We start from the raw sequence: 12,552 nt of genomic DNA, 5'->3' as shown, positions 1-12,552 counted from the left end.
TTGTTGTTTTGGTTTGGTTTTTTTTATTATTATTTTCCCCTTTTTAATGCATTCTGCATCAAAATAATACTAATAATTTGAATAGAGCTAATGATTCCTAAAAAAAAAAAAAAAAAAAAAAAGAACAATGGATAGATTCTTTCACCTGCCTCAACCAACTTGCTCCGCAGGTATTCAGAGGCACTTGTATACCCCTAACCACCCCCCCCCCCCGCCTCCAGCCCCGCTTAGTTCCCCACTTATTTGTTAGATTCGGTCCCTTTTCTGGCTGGCAGCAAACTGGGAGCCCCCGCAGGTGTGTGCGCAGAGGGGGGCACACGGGGAGGGCGACGCTCCAGGAGGGACCCCTGCCCGGCTGGAGAGGAGAGGTCCCATCTGCAGTACAGCCATGGCCACACAATGCCTCCTGCAGTTAAAGACCTTCTCTTTTGTATAAAAATCACATCCACTTTCCTGATTTGCAAATTAATTATACGTCGCTTTCCTTGCCAAAGTGGACTTAATGGTATTAATGTTACATGACAAAGAGAAGCTATCAGAAAGCTTCTCTCACAACGATGGCTAGATTGATCAGGAAAGAAGAAAGGAGATTTCATGCTTTTGTTCTTTAACCCTTCCTCACACAAGCAGACAGGGGCTTTTTCTAGGAAAAGGCTTTTTCAAATTCTCAGGCGAGACCAGGTGCATCCCTCCGAAGGGAAGAGCTCTAACCTTCCAAGCACAAAAGCCTGCGATTCAATTCCCACGTGCGCACAGACCCTTCACAGAAAACGCAACTTGTGGAAAGAAGGGTTTGCACCTTCATTTTTTGCAGGACAGTGGCCTTAACTGGCTGAAGGGACATTCACAGCTCTCCGGGAGACGGGCCTTCAGGTGAGTAAGGAGGAATGCAGGACCGCAAAAAGCTGGTCTGGCCTGTAGGGATAGAACCAGCTTCCTCGGCGAGAATTCAGATGGGTGCAGTAAGCTTTGTGCAGAGCCTCTGCCCCCTTCCCCTTTGTAAACTGCTGTGGGGTTTGTTTTGTTTGTTTGGGTTTTGGTTTTGGTTTGGTTTGGTTTTTGGGTTTGGTTTGTTTTGGGTTTTTTTCAGTTTGGTTTGTGGTTTTTTTACGGTCATCAGATCATAGAATCACAGAATGGTTTGGGTTGGAAGGGACCTTACAGATCACCTCGTTCCAAGCCCCCTGCCGTGGGCAAGGACACCTCCCACTAGACCAGGCTGCTCAAAGGAAAAAGATCCTTTCCTTGACAAAGTTTCTTGTATCAGAAATGGTCCTTCCAAAAAAAAAAAAAAAAAAAAGCATCCGAAATGACTTTCGCAAGGTTGCAATAGTGTCTTGAATTTTCAGACGCAATTTATTTCGCTCCGCTCATGAATCATTCCATCCACTGATTCAGTCTGAACTTGGTCATCAATATGATTTTCCAGCAGGGTTGGGGGGGGGGGGGGAAGAAAAAAATCATATGCTTTTTCCATGCCTGTTGTTCGCCTCACTTTTGTTTGAATTATGTTCTTCTAGAAGGTAAAGGGAACGGGCTGTCCTTTTCTCACAATGCAAATTGCAGATTAAAAACTCTCTCTAGGCTATACTTTATGCTTACAATTGCCAGCACTCCACAAAGACTTTTTTTTTTTTTTTTAAATAAACATTAGCTGTATGTCCTTCAGAGGAAGGTTTTGGGGTTTTTTTGGTTTTTGGCGGGTTTTTTTTGTGTGTGGTTTTTTTTTTTTCATTTTGTCTGGTTTTTTTTTGTTTTTTAAGTAAGCTACAGGTTAGTACGCATAGACAAAGAAATCATTACAGGCAATTCCTGCCCCACCAGACTCTGTGAGAGTTTTGCTATTTACTGCAAGAGGGTGAGAATTTCACTCTGACTTTTAACGGTGTTTGGTTAAGGGACCCCGCACAGTTTTAGCCTCATAGTCTTGCAGCAACTCACTCCCCAAAGCCTCTTCCAGAGCCTCGCGAATGCTTTTATTTTTATATTAATACTTTTATTTAATCAAAACAATAACCTTTAAATAAATGAACCGGCATTAATAAGCTAACAGGTCTGAATCAGCAGCATTAATCCCCCCACCGCAGGGGGCCCGGGTAGGTGTGATTTGATTATTTCTTCCAGATGGAACTGGGCTGAAATTCACCACCAACACGATCAATGACTTCGCCTCATCAGACATAATCAGTGCCTTTGTATAGGTACACGAACTGCTGCAAACATTTTATCCTCTAGCTCAACAAATAAAATAACTGCTGTTTCCTCAATATTTGACCGGTTGTTTCACCACCAGCTTCCCAGAATATACCAAATAAAGTTGTTTTTAAGCTCTATAATACCTAATAAAAAAAAAATAAATAAAAAAATCTTATTTCACAATCCATATCAAAGACACATTATAAATCCTTTACACGGGACTAAATGAATGGAACCTCTAATAAACGAGTAGCTGCCATAGTCCAACAGATCAATAAAGACATCCTTGCAAGCAGTTTATAGCCACCCATAACATCATCAACTAATGTTCTTAAAGCCATCTAACGCATGTTCAACATGCTTCGACATCAGCTCCCCTCCCTTCCAAAGTCATTATAAAGAAATAGCGTCGTCCCGTCTCCAGCACACACCCACCAGCTTCCCCTCGGGCAGGGATCTGACATTCGCGCTGGTGCACTGCAGGTCTCTCACCCAGCGCTGAGGCTCCAAGATGGGGCTCCAGTACAAATTACTGGGGTAAGAATTTCTCGCCCTTTGGGAAAAATCTTACTTCTTGCCCACGTGCATGGTTACGCGGAGGGCTCAGCAGCTTGGGGCACGGTCCCCATTGGAACCGCGCGCAGCAAATGAAGGCACCATCTAAAAAAAGGCATCCAAAGTAGCATGAGGAACATCACCTCCTCCACATCCCTGGCAGCCTGGGGGCTTGGTTGCAGCCCCTCTGGAGAGCCCAGGAAAGCCCAAGGACAGCCTTGTCGCTGATGACTGGCTTTGGCCACACGACTGCCCCATGGAGAGGGTGGCTGGGGAGGAACCCGCCGTGGTGGCCCACTCCCTCCCACGGCACCGCAGGGGGACAGGCAGCTGCGAGGAACCCCCAAAGGACACGGTGCTGACCTGAAGCCCAGGTGCCATTTCAAAAGCTCCGAATCTCTTTTCACAATGGGTTTCTGACCCCTCCGGAGTGTTTGTGATATCCCTGAGGCTTTGATATGGGCTTGTTGCCCTAAGCAAATTCATAACTTATTTAAGAGAAGACTTTCACCCTTAGGCATAGCTGTCAAGCCCGGATTGCTCACTTGCCTTCTGATGTGTGGCTGCCTTTTCACACGGAGCTCCCTTTCCATGTACGCCGGGGGTTTAAACAGCAGCACAACTGGGATTTCTGCGTGAGAGAGGAGAGCATCGGGGCTCTGCAAATCCACGACAAAGCTGCCTTTGGAGAGCTGCACCCAAGGGGAAGTCAACCTTTTCATTTTTTTTATTTTTTTTAATTTGTTCATAGATCTTAACTTCAGAAGTTTGACGAGACAGAGCAGGGTCCCCATTGCCCAGAAAGGTAAACAGAAGAAAGCACTATTCAAGCAACGCCTCAGCTTCAAATCAAAACTCATCAAGGAATCTCAGACAAAGCCAAAAATCTGAGACAAGACATGGATTTTTTTTTTTTTTCCTAAGAAAGGATCAAATTCCTCCCTGGTGTAATCAATACAAGGCACGAAGTCAGATCAGAGAGAAGAGATAAGAAGTTGGGAGAGGTGGAACGTTAAGACGGAAAAACAGATTAAACACAGTCCTGGAACTCTGGAAATCATAACAAACCACAAAGGACCACTGGGTTTGTCATCTAATGTTTCTCTTGCACAAACAGTAGATCTTGATAATGTTTATGACAAACTGCTGGCAGCTTCATCACACACAGGTGAAAAAACTGCAGAAGAGCTCAAGGCCAGACCGAGCTCAGCCTCCCTGGACACCTGGGGACCAGCTCTGCAATGGACACACCGCTGCCACCACCCCTCCGGTGTCCCCGCAGCGGCGGGCAGTGCCCGATGCTTCTGGCACACGAAAGCCGGGCTGCTGCGGCTTCACACCCACCCAAAGAGCTCGCCAGGGTCCCTTCCCCGGGGCTTCGCAACCGATCCGCCGAAGAAAAGGACAATTTCAACATTTCACGCAGATTTTAGGAAATAAAAATTCTCCAAACTTCAATCTGGGCAGTTTAACGATTTCTACTACTACTAGAGGTTACTCCCACCCCAAACAGATTTCTTCACAGATCTTGCCAGGCAGATAAGCCCTCGCTGCTTCAGCTTGAAGAGCACTGTGCTTTTTGAGAGAAGGTAGTTCTATAATTTAATTATTCTGACTATTTCAGTCCCTCTGCCTTAATGCTCACATAATAACAAGACAAGCCCTTACCTGCAGGAGGTCAGGACAAAATGACAGATGCAGTGAGGTGTAACACACCAAGTATCTCACAGGAATGAGATGCTAATGAACATAAAGGGAGACGCTCTGAACCTAAGTCCAAAAGCGCTTGGCCATCAGCATTTCAATCAATGAAACACAGGTGGCGAGACAGGGATACAGGTGGTTTTTTGCTTGCTCAGAAGCCATCCTGCCAAACCCCACCATCATTAAAAACGCAAGAAGAAAAACTGCGCCGCAGAAAGAAGAGACAGGCAAAACTCCAACCGAGTTGCGCTTCGCTTACAAAAGAATAAAGGGAATACATCAGCAGGATAAATATTAACAGGTGGCTACAGATCAAAACCATTAGCAGGGCAGAGCTGACATAGTAAGGCCAGATAAAAGGCACCGTAGGCCCATGTCGGGCATCCCTGATTTGAGTCCTGTTGCGAGCAGCAGAGCCTGACAACACCAAAACCTGCTCGAGCCCAAGGGCACCTGCGCTGAGCCCAACGTGAGCAGGGAGATGCTGACACCAAGCCACAAAGAGCAGCCCAGCGGGGATGAGGAAGAGGAGGCAGCCACCAGCCTGGGTTGCCCTCACTCTCTGGACATACCCAGTTGTGAAGGTACAAACTGGGGCTTCCCCTCCACCTGGATGGGACCCACTCGCTGCCAACCCTGAGGACCCAACCCAAGCACCAGTATAGGTTAGGGGCGGACATGCTGGGAAGCAGGTCTGAGGAGAAGGACCTGGGGGTCCTGGTAGACAGCAAATTATCCATGAGCCAGCAGTGTGCCCTTGTCGCCAAGAAGGCCAATGGCATCCTGGGCTGCATAGGGAAGACTGTGGCCAGTAGGTCGAGGGAGGTCATTCTCCCCCTCTACTCTGCACTGGTGAGGCCACAACTGGAGTACTGTGTCCAGTTTTGGGCTCCCCAGTTCAAGAGGGACAGGGAACTACTGGAGCGAGTCCAGCAAAGGGCAACCAAGATGATTATCGGACTGGAGCATCTCCCTCATGAGGAAAGGCTGAAAGAGCTGGGACTCTTTAGCCTGGAGAAGAGAAGGTTGAGGGGGGACCTGATTAATGTTTACAAGTATCTAAAGAGTGGGTTTAAGGAGGACGGAGCCAGGCTCTTTTCAATGGTTCCCAGTGACAGGACGAGGGGCAATGGGCACAAGCTGGAACATAGGAAGTTCCATTCAAATACACGGAAAAACTTCTTTACGGTGAGGGTGACAGAGCACTGGAACAGGCTGCCCAGGCAGGTTGTGGAGTCCCCTTCTCTGGAGATTTTCAAGACCCGCCTGGATGCAGCCCTGAGGGATGTGGTTTAGGCAATCTTGCTCTAGCAGGGGAGTTGGACTAGATGATCTCTAGAGATCCCTTCCAACTCTGAAGATTCCGTGATTCCGTGACGAGGAACGGGTGCCATGCCCTGGCCCCGAGGAAGAAGAAACCAAAGGGGCCCTGTGCTGCCTAGGGAACTGCATTGCTTTAACCCAGCTGCCTGTGTCTGCTCGTCCCAGTAAACCCCATGCTCTGAAACGTTCAGTAGGCTTCTAACCCTCCGCTGTCCAGAAGCACGTCATGCAGACACAGACCAGCAGGATGCTACGCCAGCCACTGGTCCCTCAGCGGGGCCACGTCAGCCATTTAGGGACTCCGGAGACACGTGGTAAAAGCTTCAAGGAAATACCGTGAGCCTTGTAAGTGATGCTGCATCCAGGAAGGATAACACGGATTGATCCTAGCCTAGCTGCTTAACGTGGTACAAATTACTTTTTAATAGAAACTGGCTTATCTAGAAACTTTGCAGCCCATCTTTTAGGGCTGTTTGCCTACTCTTTTCCTTCTCTTCCTTGGGGCAAAATCTTTTCCTCCTTGGCATCCTCTGGAAAAGGCCAAAAGTCTTCTGGAGTGCAGGCTTTCTCCTACCACCCAGTACACAGACTCCCAGCGCTGCAGGGAGCCCCGGCAAAGAGAATTTGAGAGCTATAAATAAATGCCCCTCACTGCGGCCCCCACGGGGCTGGGCAGAGGATCTGTGTGATTGCACAGCTCCAGACCAGGAGCGGAGGCCAGCGCTGGCCATAGAAACTCTCTCAGTGGGAGATTTTTCTTATCCTACAAGGTTGGCCGTGACAACAGATGTCTCCATCCCCTCGGGGTCCATTTCTGTTCCTCTTCTGACTTAATAACCAATCTGCCCTGTGTTTTCCCAGGGGAAACACAGGTTATCTGCTGACAGTTCCTTCCTCTCCTCCCCCATTCTGAGTCCTATAACATGATCTAGTCATGCAACTAGTCCCCTTCCCCAAGCCTAGAGTTGTATTTCAGTGGTCATGGGGCCAAACAAGACTCAGCTCTGTCCCTAAGAGCAAGCCAGCCCCAGCTCACCTGGCAGAGACAGGGAGGAACCTCCTACCAGCCGAAGAAGACTTCTCTGTGACACCACTGGGCATGTCCCTGGTGCTATGGGGCGTTCATACAGAAGGAGGGGGCTGATGGCCACCTTCCCCCCTACACCTTTCCTCTTCTAAGCTAGCCTGCAGTACACTCGCAAACCTCTACTTGCCAATAAGACTGCAAGGACTTCTCGCTGGAGAGGATGTCCTGAGCCACCTCCTGGGGGCCGGAGCAGCATCAAGGCACAGGACCACCCTCTCCTGGAGCCCAGCTCTGCATCGGGCACTCCTGAGCAGCCTCAGCGCTGGTTTGCTTCAGTCTGTGTCTGCAGCATCCTGGTAGGAAGAGGAGCTCTGGCATGGGAGCTATTAGAGTGGGTGGCAGCAGATGGTGAAAACAGAGGGGATAAGAAAATAAATACAAAGAGGCTATCTTGAGGGGAGAAGTCGCCACATCAACACTCTGTTGCTTACACGGTCTCTTTTCCCAAAGCCTAAACAAACATTGCTCGGTTCCCGGCACACAAGGAAATGGCTCTGCCAAACGTGGGGCACAGTCGCCCGGGCACACACAGCCCCGCGAGGTGCTGCAGCCCTGCACCCCGCGCAGCCCTTCGTATCCCAGCCCAGCGTTTTCAGGGGGATACAGAGCAGGGAAGCCACAGCCAAGAAAGGAGCCTCCATGTCCTGCTTCCCAGTTACCCACAATTTAGGCGAATCCATCTTTCCATTAGCTTGTGCGTGGGCACAGTACCTCCAAGTCTGCCCTTTCCACGGATGCCAAAGCAAGACTGCACGGTACTAATGGGTGCTCTCACCTGACATCTTCAGAACAGCAAGCGGAAGATATTCCTGAGGGAAACGGGAAGAGCCAGAGCTGGGTCTAGAGGGACTGCCCAGTGCTGTCTCACAGGAAAAGCAATGTACCTCGTAAGTCACCGAATCACCCGGCAGCACAGCTGCTAATTTGAAGCAAAGCAATCCCTTTTACAGGTCTCACATAGCCTTGGACAGCAGGAGCCCACCTCTCGATGACTATCACCCCAGGCTATTCGGCTAACCCCCAAGTCTGGAGTCTGCAGCAGGACCGTTTCTGCTTCTCTGCCCACCAGCCGCGGTGGGAAAGGTCTTTCCCTCTAACGCTCTCCCTGATAGTGGCCCTGACAGACCTCCAAGGAATAAAAGCCCAGACTTGGGGAAAACAGGTCCGACAGGCTGCCCCATACACACACACAGCTTCATTGCCAGCCAAGAGCCCCCAAAACCTGTAGCCCTTGTCAAAACCTCCCATCTGGGTCTGTGAGAGTGCTCCACAAGGGGAAATCAGAGGTGAAGGCAGTCTTTAAACATGCAATGTCTGGTTCAGGCACAAGCAATTTATTATGTTAAGCACGTTATTAAAGGATCTAAAGCAACAGAGCAGAGATGTTCCAAGAAAGGTTTTAACTTCCCCAGCAAGGGGCTCCTGGGAGTCCTCTTGTTAATACTTTGCACGGGGTTGTCTGCAACCAAGCCTACAGTGAACATAAATGCCCCCTCAGTCCCCTTTCAGAACTCGTTTCAGTTAAATCAATACAGCCATCGGGGAGACTTGAGGAAGCAAAGCTATTAGTGGGACCGCAGTTAATTCTGGGGGAAAGAAACAAGCAACAAAAGCAATAAAGCTGATGGATGGCTTATGCAGACAGAGTAACCCTTTCCTGTCCGGGCCCTGCAGCACGGCAGCCCATCAGAGGTGAGGATGCCAAGACCAGGCTGGACGGGGCTCTGAGCAACCTGGTCTAACGGGAGGTGTCCCTGCCCAGGGCAGGGGGATGGAACTGGATGGTCTTTAAGGTCCCTTCCAACCCAAACCATTCGATGATGCTCAGTGGAGAAACCCCTCTTCCCCAGATTTTGCACAGGCTCTGCTTGAGATCAAAGTCCTCCTGGACAGGTGCAGGGCAGAAGGCCATGGCACAGAGGTGGAAGAGACAATGAAGCTACTCTGAGGAACGGACGGTGCAATTCCAGGCTAGCATTATATCACCAGAGCCCCCCATCAGCATGCAAGAGCTCAGGAAAGCTCATCCCCAACCTCCCTTGGCAGTGGGACCTTCAAGGAACCGGGCAACACGTGGTGACTCCAGCTTTGGGTGGGAATCATGGTCCAGCAGCACACCTTTGCAGCTGAGCCTCCGAGCAGTGCAGGGACATCACCTTGGTAGCCCCCATAGCATGCAGCTGCCAGCACCTGAGAGGAGTCACCTTCTCTGACAGAGCAATGCCCCTTGGCAACAACGCACCAAGAAACCACACAGGCCCATGTCTCCCTCATCTCACCAAGAAAACGCGCGCCGGTCTTCCCCACACATCTCCCCATTGCTTCTGCCTCCTTACATCACCATAAGCATTGGGAGGGAAGGTGACCACCATGGTTTTGCTTTCTAAAGCACCCTAAATACCTGTAGGTACTTGGAGGGAAACTCGGCAGCAGTAGCTACAGTGGCGGTGGTATTAAAAGCAGCTCAGGAGCCAGCAGAGCCCGGCTGAGCGCCCGGGGCCCAGACACAGAGAAGAGCTTGCCAGGTGACAGCTACATAGGAAATAACTGAGATGTCGTCAAGATAGAGGCTCTGCAAAGCCCACTGACTAAAAAGCAACACCAGCAGGAGCTGAAGGTCCTGCGAACTGGTAGCATCATCATTTCTGAAACGCTAACGCCTATAAAAGTAGCAGAAATAAGTTTAATCATGTTTGCTCCATCTACAGGCCTATCAATGTAATGTCATAGAAGAACACAGCAGTCAGAGAGACTTGCACCTCTCATCTCACCAGGTATCAAACAACAAGATAGCACAGACGCAAAAAGGGGGAAACCAGCAGCAGACTGACTCTGCGGCTGAACCAGCCCCTCCTCCCGACAGCTCCAGACTCACTAACAAGTCATCTGTGCAACCTCTCATTTCCAAAGCTACACAGCTGTGGAAAACACCATCTCTCCACCCAACTGACCTCCAAGTCCAGGTCTCAGGCGGTTATCGTATCCATCCAACAGCCTGTCCAGGATGCGGGTAAAAATGGTGATGTTATCTTTGCTGTCATCCACAACGTCTGAAACGTGCTTCTGAGAAAGCCTGGCATGCGGGAGGGAAAAAAGAGGAAAAAAACATCATCAGAAGAGAGACCTACTCTTTATGTGCTCTGAACAGTTATTAGAAATGAAGGGATGTCGGCTCACGCTCCAGCCTGTGCTGCGCTGGGCCCAGAGCTGCAGGATGGGGCACGTCTGTCGATAAGGTGATGTGCTTGCAGGACTCCCCACAGGGCATCTCGAATCAACTCCCCTCTGGCCTCTGCCACCACGGCCCTCACTGTGGAAGCTGAAGCTTCCCCACTGCCCCCTCCTCCCCACGCTCAGGGGCACCACGGGTAGCAGTTTAGGAGCCCTGTTTTCCATGAAGCCAACATGCCCAGCATCCCTCGCCTGCCCCTAACAAAGGACATTTGATGAACAGAGGCTGTGGGAACCTCAGTTACTCAAGCTCCAGTATCTCCTTATAGACAGCATGGAAGAAAGGATGCCAGTTATTTACCATATCGAGCCATTTCCAAGTCCTCTGCTTCTGGGAAGAGGGAAGGGAGGCAGAAAAGTAGGAATTCAGTAAAGCAGGCTTGAAGCCTGAGTCCATCATTAAAACTCTTCGCGAACCATTTCTGCGGTTTGTTGAACTTTCCCTGTTTATAAAACCAAATGAGTTTTCACATTCCTATCTCTGCTTAACGCAAGAAGCCTGGAAGCCCCCAAATAAGATGATTTCCTCCGGTCATTTTCTGCCCCAGGTGAAATAAAAGAAGTAGTAAATTTCTCAAACAAAGCTCATCTCACCAAACAAAATCTTCAATGCAGTTTTGCAAGCCCAAGGGGCTCAAATAATACATTTGCATTTTGTGTCTCCCTTTCAGTCAACAGAAAGGGAGCCTGCGAGTCCTTCTGAAACTGGCTATCTCTAAAAGAGATTTCAGACACCACAGAGTACCGGTGCTGTGGCTCCAAGCGCAGCTTTCCCCAGCAGAAACAGCCATTAGGACCAAAACAGATGGAAAGGCAGAAGATTAAGTAACAGAAGACCAAAAGAAAAATCTATTGAGATGCAGAGATTGCAAGGAAAATGGAAGAGGAAATAAGAGAGACACCAATGAGGCCAAAAAAAAAAAAAAAAAAAAGAGATGCAGAGGCACAGCCAGGCAGCAGGATGGCTGAGCCATCCCAGGCAGGGGGAGAAAAGGCTGCTGGAGAAGAGGGATCCTCAGCAGTGGCACAAGGAGCCCCTCGGGAGCGGGGCAGCCCCAACAGGCAAATCAGGGCCGTGCCACTAACCAGAGAGAGAAGTGACTGGGGAGCAGTGCCCAGGTAGAGACCATGAATGCAGCAAACTAGAGAGACACTGGTGGTGCACGACCTGGGTGCAGTTACCAGGGAGGGCATTTATGAAGTAGATGTCCCACTCCAAAGTAGGGTCCCACAGCTAGTGGAACAGAAGCCCTTCAATTGCTGCTTTCTAAGACTTCTGCCCATTTCCTTCTCTTCCCCAGCCTCATTTTCTCTTGCTCCAGTTGATGTGTGCAGCCACTGGTTTAAGCATGCATCAAGAAGTAATTGGGTAAAAAAAAAAAAAAAAAAAAACAACCAAAAAACCAACCCAGAAAGAGGAGCATCATTTAAGGAGTTCAAAGCTTAATCCTGCTGCATCCCATCTGGTTAGACTAGTTTCCCCTGACACTGCTGGTCCATTTGTAAATACTCTGTGAAGGGTCAGTAGGGTGACAAGTAGTGGAGCTGGCTTGGCGTTTTGTATCAAAATGTTATCCCAACAGAAAACCCAGCTTCCGTAAGATAAAAGACCAAAAAGCATTCTCCAGCAAAAGAGAAAAAATTGAGAGCAGGGTACGGGTATTTTTAGAGTCAGGCTGAATCAATACTATTCGGCATGCTGCAGCTAATTGAAATATTCCATTTTGGGCAATTTTGACATTAATTTGCATCGGCACCAATGACCAAACACTCCGGGAAATTGCATTTCAAGTGTTTGAGGTTCGCTTCTCCAGTGATTGTCGGATCCCACCTCTCACAAGGTCGCTTGGCCTCTGGTTTTTAGCAAACCAGTACCTGCTATCATGAGAGAAGTGGTCAAGCCAGGAAGCTCAGCCTACAAGAGCCCGATGAGGGTAATAAAGTGCTTAAACTGCAGTTCCTGTGGGGCATGGGCGATGAGGCACGGCCGAGAAAACACCCGTCCCAGCCCTGATGCAACCTGTCAGATCCGAAACATCAAAACACAGCTGATATTGCAAACTGCATCACAGCTTTCAAGACTTCCCACTCGAATCAAAACACCGGCTTTGGCTTTTCATCTGGACTTGAAAAATTTGAAATATCTGAACTCCCTGCAGGTAAGCAGAATTTTGAGGAATTTAACAAATGCCTACTGTAATTAGTGAGGTTTCAATTGCACCAGCTTTCAATAGATGTCACGGTTAAAAGCAATCTGTACCAGTGTCTGCTGATGGGTATATAACCATCTATAACTTATGAATAGCTAGCATGCTCATGAAAGCTCATTCATTAATGTTTTATAAGCTATCTTTAAAAATTACCCGTAATATAAAGAGTGAGAGGACAGATTTTTGTGAAGGAACTCCTGGCGGAGGCTCAGCGGTGATGGGCGGGGTGCGCGGGGAAGAAAAGAA

The 12,552-nt window shown here is 49.0% G+C and overlaps 1 protein-coding gene across 1 annotated transcript in view; it reads right to left on the bottom strand.

Annotated features, from left to right (window-relative positions):
* GABRA3 (gamma-aminobutyric acid type A receptor subunit alpha3) overlaps positions 1-12,552 on the bottom strand; it is a 61,307-nt gene that overhangs the window by 47,028 nt on the left and 1,727 nt on the right. Inside the window, exon 2 of the mRNA XM_054214484.1 lies at positions 9,817-9,938. Coding sequence (XP_054070459.1) covers positions 9,817-9,938 — 122 coding nt within the window. The remainder of the gene's footprint in view (positions 1-9,816; positions 9,939-12,552) is intronic.

This window comes from Rissa tridactyla, chromosome 9 (genome assembly GCF_028500815.1).
Source record: "Rissa tridactyla isolate bRisTri1 chromosome 9, bRisTri1.patW.cur.20221130, whole genome shotgun sequence".
NCBI lineage: Eukaryota > Metazoa > Chordata > Aves > Charadriiformes > Laridae > Rissa > Rissa tridactyla.
Note: the sequence above shows the minus strand (reverse complement) of the source record. Positions and strands in the feature narration are given on the sequence as shown.